The sequence below is a fragment of the Dendrobates tinctorius genome, unplaced genomic scaffold (assembly GCF_039654945.1).
Source record: "Dendrobates tinctorius isolate UK_male_01 unplaced genomic scaffold, ASM3965494v1 ptg000163l, whole genome shotgun sequence".
NCBI classification, from domain to species: domain Eukaryota; kingdom Metazoa; phylum Chordata; class Amphibia; order Anura; family Dendrobatidae; genus Dendrobates; species Dendrobates tinctorius.
In genome coordinates, this window is record NW_027361830.1 from 9,529,213 (window position 1) to 9,550,109 (window position 20,897).

Below are 20,897 nucleotides of genomic sequence, written 5' to 3' on the forward strand. Positions count from 1 at the left end.
TATGTTTGGTGTGGAATTATATCCAATTTGGCTTTAGGACAATTCTTTTTGTGTTTTTTCATTTAAGACAAATTAAATGAAGATAATAATACCAAAGAATTTGTGTTTGCAATCATTTTCAGGAAGAAACTGAGTATTATCTGACAAAATTGCAGGGGTGTCAATACTTTTGGCCACAACTGTAAGACCACATTGTGATTTTGGGAATAACCCCTTAATGGTAGAATATAAATTGTGATCATTAGATTATTTTTAATCAATCATGTATTAAAGTAGTAATCATCAAATACTGCAAAACTGACAGTTATTGTCTAAACTAGTTTGTTATATAGTTGAAACAAACTATAGATTGGAGCAGTATATTTTTCTTGAGTGCCGTGATTTCCCACCTTCAAAATTAATCAAATTTCCAATTTGCTAGGATTCAACCATCAGTGATGTCAGGTCTGTTAACTGATACTACTGATATTAAGTTGCATTACTGAAGCGCTAAGGCTGGGGCTACACAGAGTTTTTGTAGCACGACAGCTTGAAGTTGAAGTGTCACAGAACTGAAGGTGGGTTTTAGTGCTAACCTGTTTCTATCAGCCCCTTAAACATTAAGGGGATTGTCCACTACAGGGCGAACTTTCATTATGAGGTCTGGGAAATGGTAAAACATTTCTCCCGGATCAGCAGCACTATTCCATACCAAAATTCTTCCAAAATTTTAGGAAACCATCCAATCAGCGGCTGCAGTGCCATTGTGATGCCCCCGATGAGTGCTGATGGCAGGAAACCTGAGGGGGGTTCAGCACTGAGTACAATATAATTGTATAACAAAAATCCTTTTGATCCAAAAACAGCGCCGCTATGGGTCTTGTATTACAGCTTAGCCCTATTCAAGAGCTTTGACACAACCACAAACAAGTGGATCTTTTTTTCCCAAACTCCTATGCATATAATGCTACATACCAAGATGCAGCTTCATCAAGATTTACCGTAATTAATATATTGATGTGGCACTTTTTTCCCATGTTGGCTATGCGTATTACTATATTGGCTGGACTTTTGATTTTTGACCGGCCTGATAATAATGCATGTAATTCTTATTTTTATTGCCAGTTTGATCTGATAAAAAGACAAAAAAAAATCGTCACACATTGGGAAACTGGATTGACTATTTTTCAATTGAGCGGCCTTGTCAATGTTGTGTATTTTTTTGTTTTTTTTCTCTTTTTGGGTTTGTGATATTATTTACAAATAGACTAATAACGTTGAGAATTTTAGGCTGTGTGCACACGATGCAGATTTCCAGCGGATCCGCAGCGGATTTTACCACGCAGAAACGCTGCATATCCGCATTCTGATGTACAGTAGCATGAAAATCAATAGAAAAAAAAAACCGCTGTGCTGACGCTGCGGATTTTTCCGTGCGGTTTTCCTGCGGTACAAAATCAGCAGCATGTCACTTCTTTTGTGCGGTTTTCCACCTCCCCTGTCTCCAAATCCGCAGGGGCAAAACAGCAGTGGAAAACCGCACAAAAACCACAAGAAAACCGCATGAAAAATGGAAGAAACCCGCAGGAAAAATGCAGGTCATTTGACCTGCGGATTTCTTCAATTCTGCACGGAAAAATCCGCAGGGCAAAAAAAGTACGTGTACACTTAGCCTTAGCGTCCCGGTATGAGTCTTACGTTGTTGTTCTTAATCACTCCACTCTTCTGTAAGCGGCTCACCCTCTCTACTTTCTCTTGTGTAACATAGGTATGAAGCATTCTTCCCTGTGGCGCTGTCATGTTTAATGTTTGTGTGGATATTTATAGAGCAGGAAACTCTAGTAAAACAAGGGCTTTCATTCAATCAAAAGGTAAGAGTTGTAATAAAAAAAAAAATCAGTTATATTGCTCCAAAATATCCTACAGTGAGAAAACATTGGGGATTAGTGAACATGACAAATATTGGCCTCCAAAATGAAAAGGCATTTTAAACTTAGTAATAATTCTTTGTTTTTCAGTTTGGCTTACGCAAAACCTGACAGTTCCTACAGTACTTGCTGCCTGATCCATGGACAGGCTGATCCCTGGCTTCTTTTCCCCTCCCGCTGCCCTGGAGTCACAGGTTTCTCCCTATGCAAGTTGTCTCTTCAGAGAAGACGAGGACGTAAACTTTAGTAGCACCTATTAGACGTAGTAATCCTAAAAGTCAACATCTACCCTTTAACGAGCCTTGCCACGTGACTTAAGCCCCCGTCACACACAGCGATCTCGCTAGTGAGATCGCTGCTGAGTCACAAGTTTTGTGACGCAACAGCGATCTCACCAGCGAGATCTCTGTGTGTGACACTTACCAGCGACCGGCCCCCCTGCTGGGTATCGCTGATCGTCCTGGAATGGCCAGGACATTTTTTTGATCGCTGGCCAGCACGCATCGCTGGTAACGAGCTGGCGCTGGTAACTAAGGTACACATCGGGTTTCTAAGCGGCGCACAGCACTTAGAAACCAGATGTGTACCTTAGTTACCACCACGCTGGTGCAGGGAGCTGGTAACCAAGGTACACATCGGGTTTCTAAGCGGCACGCAGCGCTTAGAAACCCGATGTGTACCTTAGTTTCCAGCACGCTGGTGCAGGTAGCTGGTAACCAAGGTACACTTTGGGTTTCTAAGTGCCGCGCGGTGCTTAGAAACCTGATGTGTACCTTGGTTACCAGCTCCCTGCACCAGCGCGCTGGTAACTAAGGTACACAGTGGGTAACTAAGTGACGTGCGTCGCTTGTTACCCGCGCGTCGCTGGTGCTGATCGCTGGTGAAGCTGCCTGTTTGGCAGCTCACCAGCGATCATGTAGCGACACACCAGCAATCCTGACAAGGTCATATCGTTGTCGGGATCGCTGGTGCGTCGCTATGTGTGACGGGGCCCTTAGGATAAAAGCCAAACCAGAAACTCAAATTGCAGACTCAGCGTTTTGAGGTGTTGCCCCTTGTTACTCCAAAGTATGAGATCTGATTTGGCTAGGTGAAAGGCTTTAGGCTATGTGCACACAGTGCGGATTCTGCTGCGGACCTGCAGCGTTTCAGGCTCTGCGGGTCCGCATTATATTTAGGTGCGTTGTACAGTACTATTGTTTTCAATGGTAAACTGGAAAATGCTGTGCACATGCTGCGGATTTTTCCATGCGGATTTGCTGCGGGTTCAAATCCGCAGCATGTCAATTCATTGTGCGGATTCCGCTGCGGTTTCACACCTTCTCCATTGTAGAGGTGTGAAACAGAAGGGCTAAACTACAGGCTAATCCGCAGGTAAACCGCAGGTCTTTTGACCTGAGATTTTACCTGCGGATTTTTACAAATCCGCGCGGAAAAATCCGCAGGACCAAAATCTACGTATGCACATAGCCTAAGACTGGGATCTAAGGGGTAACATTTCTCCTTGTGGAGAGTGACAAGAAAGGCCTTGCATGTCAAAGTGAGGAGACTTGTAGGCCATGTATGCTCCTGTAGGATAATAAATATGCAAATTGCCTTTTCAGAGAGGAAAAGGACTTGAACTCTAGTGCTACCGATTGTCACTCTCCACAAGGAGAAACGTTACCCCTTAGATACAGGTCTCTCGCTTTACACACATGATAGGAAAGACATGTAGTTCCAGGCAAGGGGGCGGAGAGAAGCTGCCTGGACCCTCCTGTCCAACTAGTCTCCCATGCGCTCTGTCAAGCTATGGTGATAAAAATATCTGAAATCATACAACCAGTGTCATAAGGCAGTGGATCAGGCAGCATATGTTAGCTGTCAGGTTCCCTTTAAAAATCATATATGTGATGATATCAGATCATTATTTACTGTAGAGAAGTCTTAGAAATGTAAGATGTAATGATAATGGAGGACGATAACTTGGAATACTCCAAAACTATATTAATTTTTCCTGTTTTAGTTAACGCTAAGGAAACGTACAAAAGCTTAAAATTCAAAAATGAAAGACACTAATTAGCAAAAACTAGAAACTGTATGATTGTACTGTAAGCAAGAGGCTAAACATATAATGGTATATTCAATGACTAATTGAAAGCTTCATACATAAATGTGGCTATGTAGAGTGGACGTCCTTTGATCCGTTGTTGGAGTTGAATTGATTGGAATTTACTTGTCCACATTTCAAGTAATATGGATCCAGTGATGCTACTTTTCCAGTTTCTGCCCATGGTGGTACAATAAGGAGGCATTCTAAACTGATTGGACTTCTCACATTTTTTAAGTATTTGTTTGCACTGGTTTAAGGTATAGCTTTGTCATTCTCATGTTCTCATCGCTTAGACCCTTCTAAGAAAGAAGCAAACAACTTCATTAGTTTCACCTTCAGGCAGTTCAATATGTTTGTTTACTTGTGTGATCATTGGCTTTCTGGTCTTTCATAAAGGTCACTTTATAGGGTGTAGGCCTGCAGAATATCAAATGTTCACCGCCTTATAGTGACCTACACATATTCTTTATTGGAATGACAATGTGGGAAATGTTGAAAAAAATTGTAGCTTACTATAGCCCATCTATTTATAAAGGTATACCAATGAGATTTTTTTCAAATTCACACCTGGAAATATACGGAAAAGAATGCATTTTTCCTAAAGGTGCATTACTTCATTGTTTGTATCATTGTGGAAGATTCATACAACAGACATTATTGACAAAGAAATAATCGTAGACACTGTTTGTTATAAAAAAAAAAAAATGCACAACATGTTATCCCTTAATGCATGGAAATGTACGTCATAGGATGCCGTCTCTGAGGGCGTCATACTGTACATGTACATGATGGAATCACAAGGGTGCAAAAGCTGTGCCTGTGCAATGAATAGCAAGAACTTAGTAGTAATTGACAGAGAAACCTCTGATCCTGACCTTTCAACCCATTACATCCTTTGGTCAATATGCCATCTTCTCTCTTCCAATGTTAAAATTGTAATGAGCGATAAAAAATAACTCATTACTTTTTCTACATGCTGCATTATGTTTAACCCCTTCACGACCTTTGACGCCACGTAGGCGTCATGAAAAGTCGTGACAATACGACCCATGACGCCTATGTGGCGTCATGAATTGATTGCCCCCCTGCGGGTCTGGTGACCGGGGTCACTGAAAGGTCACCTGACCTGCACACAAAGGACCCTTCAGAGTTAACACCTGGGGGTGTGGCTTAGCCCCCACGTGCCTACGATCGCTCTGATTGGCTGTTAAAAGTGAAACTGCCAATCAGAGCGATTGTAATATTTCACCAATGAAAATTGGTGAAATATTACAATCCAGCCATGGCCGATGCTGAAATAGCATCGGACATGGCTGGACACCGAGACCCGACCCCAGCCACACCGACTGACGGCACCGATCGGCTGCCGCCACCGTCTGACGGCACCGATCGACAGCCGCCGTCATAATCTGTCCCCCGCCTTCCCTCCCCCCCCAGCCCTCCGATCACCCCCCCAGCCCTCCGATCACCCCCTCAGCCCTCCGATCACCCCCTCTCACCCTCCTTTGTGCCTCCAATCTCCCGCTATCTGTCTCGGTGTCCCGCCATCCAGCGTCATGGGCGCCGCCATCTTGGAAGATGACGGGCGCATGCGCAGTGCGCCGAATCGAATCTGCAGCGCTGCAGATTCATTCATTTATTTTGATCACTATAATAAACTTTCATAGTGATCAAAATTAAAAAAAAGTAAATCACCGCCCCCCTTATCACCCCCATAGGTAGGGACAAATAATAAAAAAACAATATTTTTTTTTTTATTTTTCCATTAGGGCTAGGGCTAGGGCTAGGGTTAGGGCTAGGGCTAGGGTTAGGGCTAGGGTTAGGGCTAGGGTTGGAATTAGGGTTAGGGTTAGAAATAGGGTTAGGGTTGGACTAAGGGTTAGGGTTAGGGTTGGACTAAGGGTTAGGGTTGGACTAAGGGTAAGGGTTGGAATTAGGGTTAGGGTTGTAATTGGGATTAGGGTTAGGGTTGGGTTGGGATTACCGTTAGGCTTGTGGTTAGGGTTAGAGTTGGGATTTCGTTAGGGGTGTGTTGGGATTAGGGTTGAGGTTAGGGTTATGATTAGGGTTGGGATATCGGTTAGGGGTGTGTTGGGGATAGGGTTGGAGATAGAATTGAGGGGTTTCCACTGTTTAGGCACATCACGGGGTCTCCAAACGTGACATGGAGCCACCATTTATTCCAGCCAATTTTGCGTTCAAAAAGTCAAATGGTGCTCCCTCCATTTCGAGCCCCGACGTGCCCAAACAGTGGTGTACCCCCACTTATGGGGTATCAGGGTACTCAGGAAAAATTGCACAACAACTTTGGGGGTCTAATTTCTCCTGTTACCCTTGGGAAAATAAAAACATGGGGGGCTAAAATAATTATTTTTGTGGAAAAAAAATGATTTTTTATTTTCACGGTTCTGCGTTATAAACTTCTGTGAAGCCCTTGTGGGTTCCAAGTTCTCACCACACATCTAGATAAGTTCCTTGGGGGGTCTAGTTTCCAAAATGGGGTCACTTGTGGGGGGTTTCCACTGTTTAGGTACATCAGGGGCTCTGCAAATGTAACATAACGCCCACAGTCCATTCCATCAAGTCGGCATTTCAAAACGTCACTACTTCCTTTCCGAGCCCCAACGTGTCCCTGAACAGTGCCCCCCCCCCACATATGGGGTACCAGCGTACTCAGGACAAGCTGGACAACAACTTTTGGGGTCCAATTTATCCTGTTACCCTTGTGAAAATAAAAAATAGCAGGCTAAAAAATTATTTTTTGAGGAAAAAAAATATTTTTATTTTAACGGCTCTGCGTTACTTCTGTGTAGCACCTGGGGGTTCAAAGTGCTCACTATGCATCTAGATAAGTTCCTTAGGGGGTCTAGTTTCCAAAATGGGGTAATTTGTAGGGGAGCTCCAAAGTTTACGCACACGGGCTCTGCAAACACGACATGGTGTCCGCTAACGATTGGAGCTAATTTTCCATTCAAAAAGTCAAATGACACTCCGTCCTTTCTGAGCCATGCAGTGCGCTCAAACATTGGTTTATGACCACATATGAGGTATCAATGTACTCAGGAGAAATTGCCCAACAAATTTTAGGATCCATTTTATCCTGTTGCCCATGTGAAAATGAAAAAACTGAGGCTAAATAAAATTTTTGTGAAAAAAAAGTACTTTTTTTTTTTTACGGATCAATTTGTGAAGCACCTGGGGGTTCAAAGTGCTCACTATGCATCTAGATAAGTTCCTTGGAGGGTCTAGTTTCCAAAATGGGGTCACTTGTGGGGGAGCTCCAATGTTTAGGCACACAGGTGCTCTCCAAACGCGACATGGCAACCGCTAAATATTCAAGCATATTTTCCATTCAAAAAGCAAAATGGCGCTCCTTGCCTTCTGAGCCCTGCCGTGCGCCCAAACAGTGGTTTATGACCACATATGAGGTACCGGTGTACTCAGGAGAAATTGCCCAACAAATTTTAGGATACATTTTATCCTGTTACCCATGTGAAAATGAAAAAACTGATGCTAAAAGAAAATTTTGGTTGGAAAAATTAAAATGTCCATTTTTTCATCCCATGTTGCTTTAGTTCCTGTGAAGCACCCGAAGGGTTAATAATCTTCTTGAATGTGGTTTTGAGCACCTTGAGGGGTGCAGTTTTTAGAATGGTGTCACTTTTGGGTATTTTCTGCCATATAGACCCCTCAAAGTGACTTCAAATGTGAGATGGTCCCTAAACAAAATGGTTTTGTAAATTTCGTTGTAAAAATGAGAAATTGCTGGTCAACTTTTAACCCTCATAACTTCCTAACGAAAAAAAATGTTGTTTCCAAAATTGTGCTGATGTAAAGTAGACATGTGGGAAATGTTATTTATTAACTATTTTGTGTCACATAACTCTCTGGTTTAACAGAATAAAAATTCAAAATTTGAAAATTGCAAAATTTTCACCAAATTTCCATTTTTTTTCACAAATAAACGCAAAAATTATCGACCTAAATTTACCACTAACATGAAGCCCAATATGTCATGAAAAAACAATCTCGGAATCGCTAGGATGCGTTGAAGCGTTCCTGAGTTATTACCTCATAAAGGGACATTGGTCAGAATTGCAAAAAATGGCCAGGTCGTTAAGGTCAAAATAGGCTGGGTCATGAAGGGGTTAAAAATAAATAAAAATAACCATATTTTCAGCTTTCCACCCCAACTAAATATTAGTAAAAACTATACGTACCCCAAAACAGTAGAAAATGACAAATCTTCCCACAAACTACAAGCCCTCATGTCCATATCAACTGAAAACTGAAAACTTAAAGGGATTTTCTTCTTTTTTTTTTTGTTCTCAAGTCCTCACAGTTCTCTTCTCTTTCTGTTCTCCATGCTTAGTGTGGCACATACAGACACACAATGCAAAGATTCAACTTCTCCCCATCTTATCTGGTTTGAGGAGTGATTTTCATTTTGTCCACACCTGTTTCTTGCCACAGCTGAGTTTCAACGAGTATCACATGTTTGAAACCTGGCACATTTTTGATATTTTGTGTGAAATTATGTCCAATTTGCCTTCTTTTCAGTTTTTTTGTGTTGTTCCAATAAACACAAAGGAAATAAACATGTGTATAACAAAACATGTGTAATTGCAATAATTTTCTGGGGGAAATACTTCAGTGAAGGGGGAAGATGTATATCTTTGTACCGTGTTAGCCAGTGGATAGAAAAATATTCAGGATTGAGAGTCCTCAGTAGTTGATACCTTTTAATGGCTAACTGAAAAGATGGTAATACATTGCAAGCTTTCGAGACTACTCAGGTCTCTTCATCAGGCTAGACTAATACAAAATCTGAAGTCATAAATATGTGCATAAATATGTGACTTCAGATTTTGTATTAGTCTAGCCTGATGAAGAGACCTGAGTAGTCTCAAAAGCTTGCAATGTATTACCATCTTTTCAGTTAGCCATTAAAAGGTATCAACTACTGAGGACTCTCAATCCTGAATATTTTTCAGTGAAGGGGTTAACTGTTGGGACGGTATTATAGGTCTGGTCAATTCGGATGTAGAAAAAAACAAAATTTTTTATTTTCTTACTTCGTCCCTTAGTGGGACTTTAGTTTTTTTTTTTACTCTGATCGCTGTGATAATGCATTGGAATGCATGATTCCTGTCGGTGCTGCTGTGACTGAAGCCTTTTAGACAATTCTCCTGGCAAGGTCTAAACAGGCTCCCGTAGCTGGGTGACGTGGAGGTCATCATAACAACGCTCGGGCCCTCGCAATGACTTTGCAAGGGTGTCGATCGGAAGGGAGAGGGAGCCCCCCCTATCTCCCAGCCTCCCAACTGCTGCAATCAATATTGATTATTATTGGAACAGCCAGTGGGCAGTGCTGGCACCGCTCCAGGCTATGATGCGCACTATGACACACACGAATATGTGCCGCACGCAATCGCCATAACGTACCTATACATCATAGGTCAGAACCCATATCCAACTGTGATGTATAAGTACATCAAAGGTTGTGAAGGAGTTAAAGAATAACTAAGAATTTGCAACAAAATGTAATATTATTTTTGTCTTAAACCGATGGGAATCTTGCTCCATAGACCCCTAATGATTGCGTTAAAGCTCACAGAGGAGAGTACAAATTTAATAGAATAATTAATAGAATGCATAGAGCAATCGGTGGGGGTCCCATGACCTGAAACCCCATTGATTTGCTTACAATTAATGGGATGAAAAATATAAAGTATTGTTGCAAACATTTAATCATACTCTTTAAAGGGGTTGTCATGGCATTACTGCAACACCGTGGAGCCAGAAGAGCGCAGCATCTGATTGCTTCTACTCCGGCGCTGACAAGAAGCACTTCTCCTTCATTTTAATGGTGTTTATTCCTGGCAGAACAGGGGTTAATCGGCCATGTTAGAAATCTCTGTGCTCGCAGCTGAGCTCAGTTGGCCACTCCTTTCCCCCTTATAATCAGGGCTCTGATACAAATCCTTGTCAGAGATAGCATTTGCTGCATGGCTAACGGAGGGAGAGGTGTTCATATAAGAAGGAGAGTTGGAGTTATCTGTGACTGTTGCATGTTTTGTATGTGTGGTAATTCCCTATCCTTCTCTATTTTTGGTTTATTCCCCTACCTCCATGCCCCAGTGCATTCCTGTTATATGTAAGTGAATATTTTGTATGCCTGGAGTTTTCTGTTAACCCTTGTTTGTGTTGCCTTGTTTGTCGGGCTGGTGTTCCGGTGCACAATAGCGCCCCTCTTCCCTGGGTGAGGGACGAGAACAGACGGATGACTAACTCAGGAGATAAGGCAAGAATGGATGCCCCGACATTTTCACCTTCAGAAGTATCCCAGGGAGTAGGGTGAGCTAGGGTGCCCCCTAGTGTTAGGGGCAAGAATGGAGCCCCTGGTCACCCGACAGCTGTGTCGTGACAGGGGTTTTCCAGGGAAAATGTTTATTTGAGCAAAGGCTTGCTGAAATATAAATCCATGGGAAGGGTAAGGGACAGCTCTTGGTTATTTTATACTTATATAATTCTTTGCTCAAATAAAAGTTTATCTTGGAAAACCTTTTTAAGGCTGTAAATGGCTGGATCCAGATAGCATTTATGAAATTTTCCTTTTTTGCATCTTTCTTTACCTTTGCATCCAGATTTTTTCCAAAGGAGTTACCATTTTTTAAAGTTAATTTTAATTTATTTAATTGAAAAATATTTTTGAGTTATTTCTCAGTACACACTGTCTTCATTGTCTTTTGCACAGTGGTGGAGATTATTCAAATTACTTGTCCCTAAAAACTGTTTTTCATGACTTGTACCATACATACTTGTTTTATTCACTTTTTACACCTTGCCTAACAATGGATAGGTGTGGGAGTAACTTATCTGAAAAAGAGTCTCTCTTAATGGAAATCATGAGTTACCTAACATGCTACATTATGGCCCTCATTTTTCAAAGCAATTTTGCCAACAATTCTGGTTTAAATAGCGTTTGAAAAGTCACTAAATGAATCGGGAGCAGATGACTTCTATACACCCCCTCATCAAGATCCGCGGTTGATCACGTGTCATCTACTGTATGTAGCGATACCTTTCATTGCAATTCTGTCTGTCATGATAATGGGTCTGCTGAATATAAATTTGTACAGAACACTAAGTATGAGTCTAGTATTAGACTTAGTGTCCTGTGTGGAAATTCCATGATATTTTTTTTTTCTTTAATTTAAATGGTGATATGGTAAATGGAAAAAAAAAATTAAATGGGTTATCCAGTCCAAATTGATAAGTCTGCAGTCAATCTGTGTGACTGCAGACTTAAGAATCCACCCAGCTCATGCACTGTTCACTGCATGGATTCGCCGATTTCTGAGTTGGGACCGGATAGTATGTATGCCTTATACATTCTCCCAGGCAGAGCCCGTCTAGTGGGCATGCCCTCGCTCCATGCACTTGGATAGATTAAGGCCTTCTAGTGATGTGGCTTTCCAGTGGGCATGGCCGACTAGAGGGCACGGCCTCACTCTGAACAAGTGTATGGAAGTGAGACCCTACCCACTGGCTGGGAGTATGTACTGTATAACTCATACATACCCATCGGTCCCGATGACTTGGAAACCTGCGCAGTACACTGTGCTTGTGCTGGTGGGATTGAGAGGTCTGCAGTTATACAGCATTACTGCAGACTTATCAATTTAGACCGGACAACCCCTTGTAACATGCTAGGGCCTTTATAGGGTGGCGTGACCTTAACATAGGCCAAAACAGTCCATATAAAGAAAATGTGGAACTTTTATTTTCAGCCAAAATGCAGCAAACCAAAAAGCATATCTTAGAAATGCACCACATCAGTTTGGAGGCTGTGTCTCTCTGAAGCCTTTCCTTCAGCCTTTTCTGTGCCAGTAATGGGATGACATCTCTCAGCTGAGCTGGCTAATCCTCTAGCAAAACACGTACAGGAGCGTGAGTGGGGGTGATAAGTCCCACCATTAAAACCTCATCACTCCAATAAAACCCGTCCTGGAACTATCATATATAAAACGGATCAGCACCTAAGCTTCGCTCCCAACAAGTACTACCCGGCTTTTAATACCTCACCCAGGTTAGCTTTCGGGAGAGATATACAATCCGTCCAGTATCCTCCCTATCGGCCTCCTACACCCTTTAAGCAAAAACTTTATCATGCTACAAGAAATCTCATTTGTATTGGAGTCCTGTGATTTTGCGAATTTTAGAATGCTTTTCTATTTCACATGTAGATCTGGATTGTGGTCTTCAGGCAAAAGTCACAAAAATAATGGTCTAATGTGATTTGGAGGTAGCAATTCAGTGGAACCTTCCATTGCAGTTATTGTAGGTGCTTCATAAATGCAAATCAATAGAAATGTGAACTTTGCAGAATTTTGCCTGGAAATTTGATTGGCAGGAAACCACTTTGCCGCCAATTGAAAGCACTCCGAAGCCTGCAATTAATGTAAAAAAGTGTATGTGTGATTGAATTGCAGCAGCCCTGTATCCACACTGCTCAAGCAAGTTTCAGCTGCCAGCCATGTGTCCAATCCTGGCCGTGACTTACACAGTGACACTACTATCTCTCAGTACCTGTAAATTAAATCTATATTTTTCTCTTCTCCATTGACAGTAATATTCTTTACTGCTGTCCTGTCACATACTATCTACATAGTTAATCAGTGTTTCATGCCTTTCGCTCCTCTTCTCTATGGCTAATATGTCAGCTGTGACGTCCTAATACTGTCCAGATTCACCACAAAATGGCTGCTGTGTTTTTTTCCTTCTTCTTTTATACGGGCTATGATAGATTTTCCTGATTGGCTGTGCTATAACATTTTATGTCATACCTGCAAGACAGTATGAGAAAATTTTTCCAGTCACACCACTCCAGGTTGTTTGATCATTCTCTGACTGATGCAATCTTGTGCAATGTGTAAAATGGCTGTCGTATTTTCTTGCGAAGTGAATGGCATATTGTTCAAATTTGCCAGTTTCAGAAAATTTTTTAAAATTGAACTCAATTTGGGTTTGCATAGAAATGATTTGCACATTTCTAATGATCAACAAGAGAAAACTTGAAACAAATAGGCATCGGCTATAAATATGCCACTATTTTTAGTCATCCTTAGTTTCCATGTAAAACATAATTTTAGTAAATTTATGCCTTACTGCTTCTAGTTTTCTTAACAACAATCATGCCCTTACAGCTGTTCCTCACATGATCCTTGCAAAAATGGGAAATACTCAACGTTAGTGGTGACACATTTGAGATTTTCTTACGAGCGTTGATTGCTCATTGATAAAATCAATCCATTTTTTTTTATAACTTTCCTATGCTCGATAGAATGTCGTACTGGCTGTTCTGTTGAATGCATTTTTTAAGTCAGTCTAAAAAGTTAACAAATCTGAATTTCTTTTAGATCCGTTCACATCACTCCAACTTGATTAAAGGTACTGTCACATTTAGCGATGTACCAGCGATCCCGACCAGCGATATGACGCGGTCAGGATCGCTGGTACATCGCTAAGTGGTCGCTAGTGAGCTGCCACACAGGCAGATCTCACCAGCGACATCGCAGGGGTCGGGGGTCGCTACTTACCTGTCAGACGAGGCGATGAAGACGTCCTTCCGCCCGGCTCCACGCGTTGCTCATCGTCACAGCAGGAAGCCCAGCAGGAAGCTGACAATGAGAAACGGTCCAGGACGTTCTCGCGCGATCAGCGATAACCAGCGGGGGAGCGGTCGGAGGTAAGTATCAGACATAGCGATATTGCTAGCAATATCGCTGCTACGTCACAAAACCAGTGACGTTATAGCAATATTGCTAGCGATATCGCTTAGTGTGAAAGGCCCTTAACACATGAAGAAATGGCATCCTCACATTTTATTTATTTGTTCCGTAAATTTTCCCTCGATGGCTTTTTACTGTACTGTAGCAGATACCTTTTGTGGGACAAGATTTCTGAGCATTTATAGAGGACCTACCGTACATGTTGCTGGAATTGATGTGGACTTTAAAATAGATTTTGCTCAAAAATCCAAATAAAAACCTTTTTATTCTCTTTGATTAAGTGTCTGTTGATGTCAGTGGGGAACCACACCTATCGGAGCCATGATACTGCTTTTGGTTTTTAGCAAGCTATATAGTACAGTGATAAAAATCATTGTGCCTCTAATAGTAAATATTGTCCCTACAAACTTCGTACTGCTCTGTTACTGTGCATGTGAGCGGTAATCTACTTAGACCTGCATTTTATTTTCCAGGTTTTGGTTCAGGGTACACTAGAGTAAAATCTGACAAATGTATTAGGAATGCAAATTTATTCTTCAGGAAGGAAGAGGACTTGAACTCCAGTGCAGCCTATTGGAAGGTGATGCTAGAGTTCAAGTCCTCTTCCTCTTTGAAAAGGCAATTTGCATATTTAATTTCACGGCTTACAAGCCTCCTTACACTGGCATGCCAGGAATGTTACTGTCCACAAGGAGAAACGTTACCCCTTAAATATATGAGGAGGCATACAATGTTTCTAAATTTGTTGAATTTTTGATGGTGTGGGCACAAAAAAAGATCGATATGAGTCTGCTGACAGCAGGCTTAGATTTTCTTAAAATAGGTGTGAGCTAATCTTTGAAACTTTTTCTGTGCAATAAAAATAGTGCCAACTTCTTATTAAAAATCCCCCTCCTCAAAGGAAACCTATTATATTGTATATGCAGTCCAATCTGTAGAGAGCATAGTATAGAGACGCTGAGCAGAATGATGTGTGGGTTTATTGGAAGCAAATGAGGAATCTCTGTATTTATAGAAATCCCTGATGTATGTATGCATGAGCGTCCAGTGGGCGGTCCTACTCAGTGATTGACAGCTCTCTCTACGTGCACAGTAATATAGAGAAGACTGTCGACCTCCCGAAGAACAACAGGGATTTCAATTCATAAAATGCAAGTTTTACTTAATTTTGTCCCACAAAAATGTACCTCAATCTGATAATCTCCTCCTCCACCTCTGTAACATACTGTCTGCAGATCAGATACATTTTTTTTTATTACAAATGACAGGTTCCCTTTAAAAGCTTGTGTTACATCTTCTCTTTTTTTCCCTTTATGTAGCTTGATTCTCCCTCCTCATGCCCCTACAATCTGAATGGAACAATAGTCAGGCACATTGACTGACAGCTTGTTCTTCACACACATGCTCGAGAGAAGCTGTCCATCAAATGTTTTGAGGAGTGAATACAGCCACTGTGACTTTAACAGCTTCCTACACTGGACCAATGACTTGGAGTGAGTGGTTGCAGGGAAAATAAAACGTCCTTTTCTCCTTGTATCTGCTGCACCAGTAAGCCTGCTATACGGTATTTACATGCTGTTTACCTGCTGATTACCTCTATTCCTGCAGGTAAAAGTATTTTATGGTGTTGGAAGGGGTCCCTTTAACTTGACTTAGGCTACTTTCACACTTGCGTTTTTATGCGCTGCATTTTTGCGCATACATGCGCATGCGTTTTTTTCCTATACTTAACATGGGTGCGCATTGTCATGCGCATACGTTTTTTTGTAGTGTGCGCCCGGGCGCACAACATGCATCCTGTTGCATTTTTTGTGCGTCCGACCTGTCTCAAAAAAACGCATGCGCACGCAATGCGCACCAAATTCAACCAGAACCCATTAAAGTCTATGGGAGCGCTGACGTGCGCATGCTGATGCGCACGTCAGCGCAAAAAACGCATGCGGTTTTTTTTTTTCAAAAACCATGTGCAAAAAACAAGAAAACGCATTAAAAACCGCATGATGCATTTTTATGCACGTTTGCACTGCGCACGCAGCGCAAAAAAACGCAAGTGTGAAAGTAGCCTTAGGAAAAACTTCCAGACTAATTTTTGCTGGGACACAAATAACCAATTTAAATCAGTTTTTGGGCATGGAAGCTATAATGGAAAAGTTACATATAACATATGAACATATAAAATATCACTTTATTACCCCAACATGATTTACCTATCAGGACATAATAAGTAAAAAAAATCTTGTCCTTAGAAAGTCTTATGATTAGATAAACAACACCAATTGACAAAATATACCATGTCATTATTTATTTACTAATTCCTGGGACAAAATGCAGAAGAAATCTTTGATAAATTCAGTATACCCAATGAATCAATAGCTTGAAGGATGACCTTTAGTAACTTGAAATAATCGTTTTCTGTATGAGATTATCAGTCTCTCACTTTATTCTGGAGGTATTTTTGCCCACTGCTCTTTACAACATTGCTTACAGGAAATCTGTCACAAGGTTTTTGATTTCTCAACTGAGAACAGCATAATATAAAGAAAGAGACCCTGATTCCTGTGATGCATCACTTAGTTTACTGGGTGCAGCAGTTATGATACAATCAGAGGTTTTAGTTGTAGCATTTAGCAGAGCTCAGAAAGCTAGCCCCGCCCACATGATTGATTAGCAGCTGTCTGTGTACAGTGCATATTGACAGAAAGCTGCTAATTGGTGCTGGGGACATGGCTGGACCAGGATGCATACCAGATGTCCTGCTGATAATTTCCTGCTGATAAAGTACTCATTGTATTGAAACAGCACATAGCCTATAAGTGACACATTGCTGAAATCAGCGTCCCCTATCACATGATGCCTCAAATTACATAGCAAAAACCTGCTGACAGATTCCCTTTAAGTTCACTAAGGTTTGTGGGCAGTCGTTAAGTCACGGATTCCTTAACTCCTTCACGGCATATGATTTACAGTTATGTCATATGTCGCGTTCCTGACTTTGTTGTGTAATTTAATCAGACATAATCTGCCATGGACGGAATGTAGCTGTTAACCTGTTAAATGTCATGGTCAATCTCTGACAACAGCATTTAACACACGGCGTCATTACATGCGTCCATCAAGCACACCCATGATGTGATCTCAGCGCTGAGATCTCATCTCCCAAGATCTTGGAGCCGAGATCTCCATCTGCGCATGAGCCGCCTCCCGGCATCCATTTTCCCAGAGTCCACCGCACAGGAAAGCATGGACGAACTGCGGGGAGCTCTGGCTTTTCACAAAATGTCGGCAGAGCCCCCCCCCGCGGCACCGGACAGAACGTGGCGGCAAGCATCAGGGACACAGCGCGGCGGCAGCATCTGGGACAGAGCGCGGCGGAAGCACCGATAAGGTATATCTGCATTATAAGACGCACCCCCATTTTCCTCCCAAATTTGGAGGGGAAAAAGTGCGTCTTATAATCCAAAAAATGCGGTACTTATTTTCCACACTGTACAGTCATATGTAAAAGTTTGGGCACCCCTATTAATGTTAACCTTTTTTCTTTATAACAATTTTGGTTTTTGCAACAGGTATTTCAGTTTCATATATCTAAAAACTGATGGACTCCGTTATATTTCTGGATTCAAATGAGGTTTATTGTACTAACAGAAAATGCGCAATCTGCATTTAAACAAAATTTGACCGGTGCAAAAGTATGGGCACCCTTATCATTTTCTTGATTTGAACACTCCTAACTACTTTTTACTGACTTCCTGAAGCACTAAATTGGTTTTGTTACCTCATTGAGCTTTGAACTTCATAGCCAGGTGTATCAAATCATGAGAAAAGGTATTTAAAGTGGCCACTTGCAAGTAGTTCTCCTATTTGATTCTCCTATGAAGAGTGGCATCATGGGCTCCTCAAAACAACTCTCAAATGATCTGAAAACAAAGATTATTCAACATAGCTTTTCAGGGGAAGGATACAAAAAGTTGTCTCAGAGATTTAACCAGTCAGTTTCCACTGTGAGGAACATAGTAAGGAAATGGAAGAACACAGGTACAGTTCTTGTTAAGCCCAGAAGTGGCAGGCCAAGAAAAATATCAGAAAGGCAGAGAAGAAGAATGGTGAGAACAGTCAAGGACAATCCACAGACCACCTCCAAAGACCTGCAGCATCATCTTGCTGCAGATGGTGTCACTGTGCATCGGTCAACAATACAGCGCATGCATAACGCCTTTTTGTATGACCAAACAACTCAATCTTTGTTTCATCAGTTCACAGGACCTTCTTCCAAAATGTAACTGGCTTGTCCAAATGTGCTTTTGCATACCTCAGGCGACTCTGTTTGTGGCGTGCTTGCAGAAACGGCTTCTTTCGCATCACTCTTCCATACAGCTTCTCCTTGTGCAAAGTGCGCTGTATTGTTGACCGATGCACAGTGACACCATCTGCAGCAAGATGATGCTGCAGGTCTTTGGAGGTGGTCTGTGGATTGTCCTTGACTGTTCTCACCATTCTTCTTCTCTGCCTTTCTGATATTTTTCTTGGCCTGCCACTTCTGGGCTTAACAAAAACTGTACCTGTGTTCTTCCATTTCCTTACTATGTTCCTCACAGTGGAAACTGACTGGTTAAATCTCTGAGACAACTTTTTGTATCCTTCCCCTGAAAAGCTATGTTGAATAATCTTTGTTTTCAGATCATTTGAGAGTTGTTTTGAGGAGCCCATGATGCCACTCTTCATAGGAGAATCAAATAGGAGAACTACTTGCAAGTGGCCACCTTAAATACCTTTTCTCATGATTTGATACACCTGGCTATGAAGTTCAAAGCTCAATGAGGTTACAAAACCAATTTAGTGCTTCAGGAAGTCAGTAAAAAGTAGTTAGGAGTGTTCAAATCAAGAAAATGATAAGGGTGCCCATACTTTTGCACCGGTCAAATTTTGTTTAAATGCAGATTGCACATTTTCTGTTAGTACAATAAACCTCATTTGAATCCAGAAATATAACTGAGTCCATCAGTTATTAGATATATGAAACTGAAATACCTGTTGCAAAAACCAAAATTGTTATAAAGAAAAAAGGTTAACATTAATAGGGGTGCCCAAACTTTTACATATGACTGTAGATTTGTTGTCCCTGTAGACTTGAGTCAATTATCTATATTCTCTCAGTAAATCTTTTTTACTTTAGATGTTAATTCTGTATATTCTAACATAGAACACTATTTGGGTATAGGAGCTATGGAATTTTGTTTGAATGACGGTTAAGTTCCTATGGATCAGATTTTATTACTGGGCTTCAGATTAATTTTACATCACAATGTTTTTTCTTTTGGGGATGTGACCTACTGCAGGTGAGAGGCTGTGCCACGGGGACTGGATTCTTCCCAAATTACGCAAATTTGTTTGTGGTGCTTTTCGAGTCCCTCTTTTTCAACCGCTCTGTTCTGCGGCTGTTCACATCCTTGTTTACAAATGTTGTATTGATTTATATATTTTTTTGTTTGGTCAGGTACTATTTAAGAAGCTCAGTGCTTTGTCCATCAGTTGAATTTGAACCCTTGGGTTTGTTTTTGTCCCACCTGTTCATCTAAGGCCAGTTTCACATTTGCGCTTTATAGCGCAGCGACGGCCTGCGCACGGCCGCCGCTAAGCCCCGCCCCCTGCCGGCTCCCTGCCCTCCCCATCCGGTCATCGCCGCCTACTAGCGCACATGGGCGCTTGTGATCTGCGCACCCTATCTTTAGCCGTGCGCTAGCAGGATTTTGCCGTGCGCTGTGCACTTTTGAAGGTGCGCCGTGAGCGCCGAAATGCAACATGCTGCGTTTGGCGCACACGGGCGCACCTTCAAAAGTGCCTAGCGCACACCAAAATCCTACTAGCGCACGGCCAGCGCACAATCTGCGCACCTTATGCTAAAGATAGGGTGCGCAGATCGCAAGCGCCCATGTGCGCTAGTAGGCGGCGATGACCGGATGGGGCGGGCAGGGAGCCGGCAGGGGGCGGGGCATAGCGGCGGCCGTGCGCAGGCCGTCGCTGCGCTATAAAGCACAAATGTGAAACTAGCCTAAGCCCTTCAAATCTTAGATCTCATGATTACACGAGACCTGGCAGGCAAGATTGTTACAGCCACAATTTTTAAAATGTGAATGTTAGCAGCTATTTGGAATCAGGAATTGGTCACCATCCTAGGTGGATAAAAAATGACCCATGTGGCCAATATTGGCGTATTAGAAATAACTGACCGACAGATTATATTAACCCCTTACTGACAAAGCTAATTTTGACCTTATTTACCAGGCCACATTTTTTTAAATCTGCCCAGTGTCACTTTATGAGGTTATAACTCTGGAACGCTTCAACGGGTCCCAGTGATTCTCAGTTTGTTTTTTCGTGACATATTGTACTTCATGGTAATGGAAAATTTTGGACGATATGACCAATTGCATATATTTGTGAAAAGATTGAAAATTTTACAAAAAATTAGAAAATTTCTCAATTTTCAAACTTTACATTTTTATGCTTTTTAAATCAGATAGTTACACTGCACAAAATAATAAATAGTATTTCCCACAAGTCTGCATCACATCTGCATAACTTTTTAAACAGATTTTTTCTAATTTTTCCAGCAAAATTTGCAAAACCATTTTTTTTAGGGATCAGTTCACATTTGAAGTGACTGAGGGGACTAATACCCAAAAGTGACACCATTCTAAAAACTGCACCCCTCAAAGTTCTCCAAACCACATTCATGAAGTTTATTAACTGTTCAAAACAGCTGACATGTCCCCGGAAAGATGTGGGTTCACCGCCGGTGCCCACAGCAAAGGCAAGGACACCGACATTGGTATAATAATACGTCCGATGTCAGTAAGGGGTTAAAACTAGAGTTGAGCGATACCATCCGATACTTCAAAGTATCGTATCGGATGGTATCGGCCGATCTTTAAAAAAAGTATCGGTATCGCCGATTCCGATACCGGAAGTCCCATTCAAGTCTATGGGACTTCCGGTATCGGAATAAGAAAAACCCTTTCCTGCCCTTGTACAGCCTCTCTGGGGTCTGTACGGGCCTTTCGGGGGGCTGTGCCGGCCTGCCAGGGGGTCTGTGCAGGCTCCGGT

At 41.8% G+C, this 20,897-nt stretch overlaps 1 protein-coding gene across 2 annotated transcripts in view; it reads left to right on the forward strand.

Moving 5' to 3' along the window:
• PIGN (phosphatidylinositol glycan anchor biosynthesis class N) overlaps positions 1-20,897 on the forward strand; it is a 509,674-nt gene that overhangs the window by 350,741 nt on the left and 138,036 nt on the right. For both annotated transcript variants that reach the window (XM_073550192.1, XM_073550191.1), the window contains exon 22: positions 1,748-1,850. In XM_073550192.1, coding sequence (XP_073406293.1) covers positions 1,748-1,850 — 103 coding nt within the window. The remainder of the gene's footprint in view (positions 1-1,747; positions 1,851-20,897) is intronic.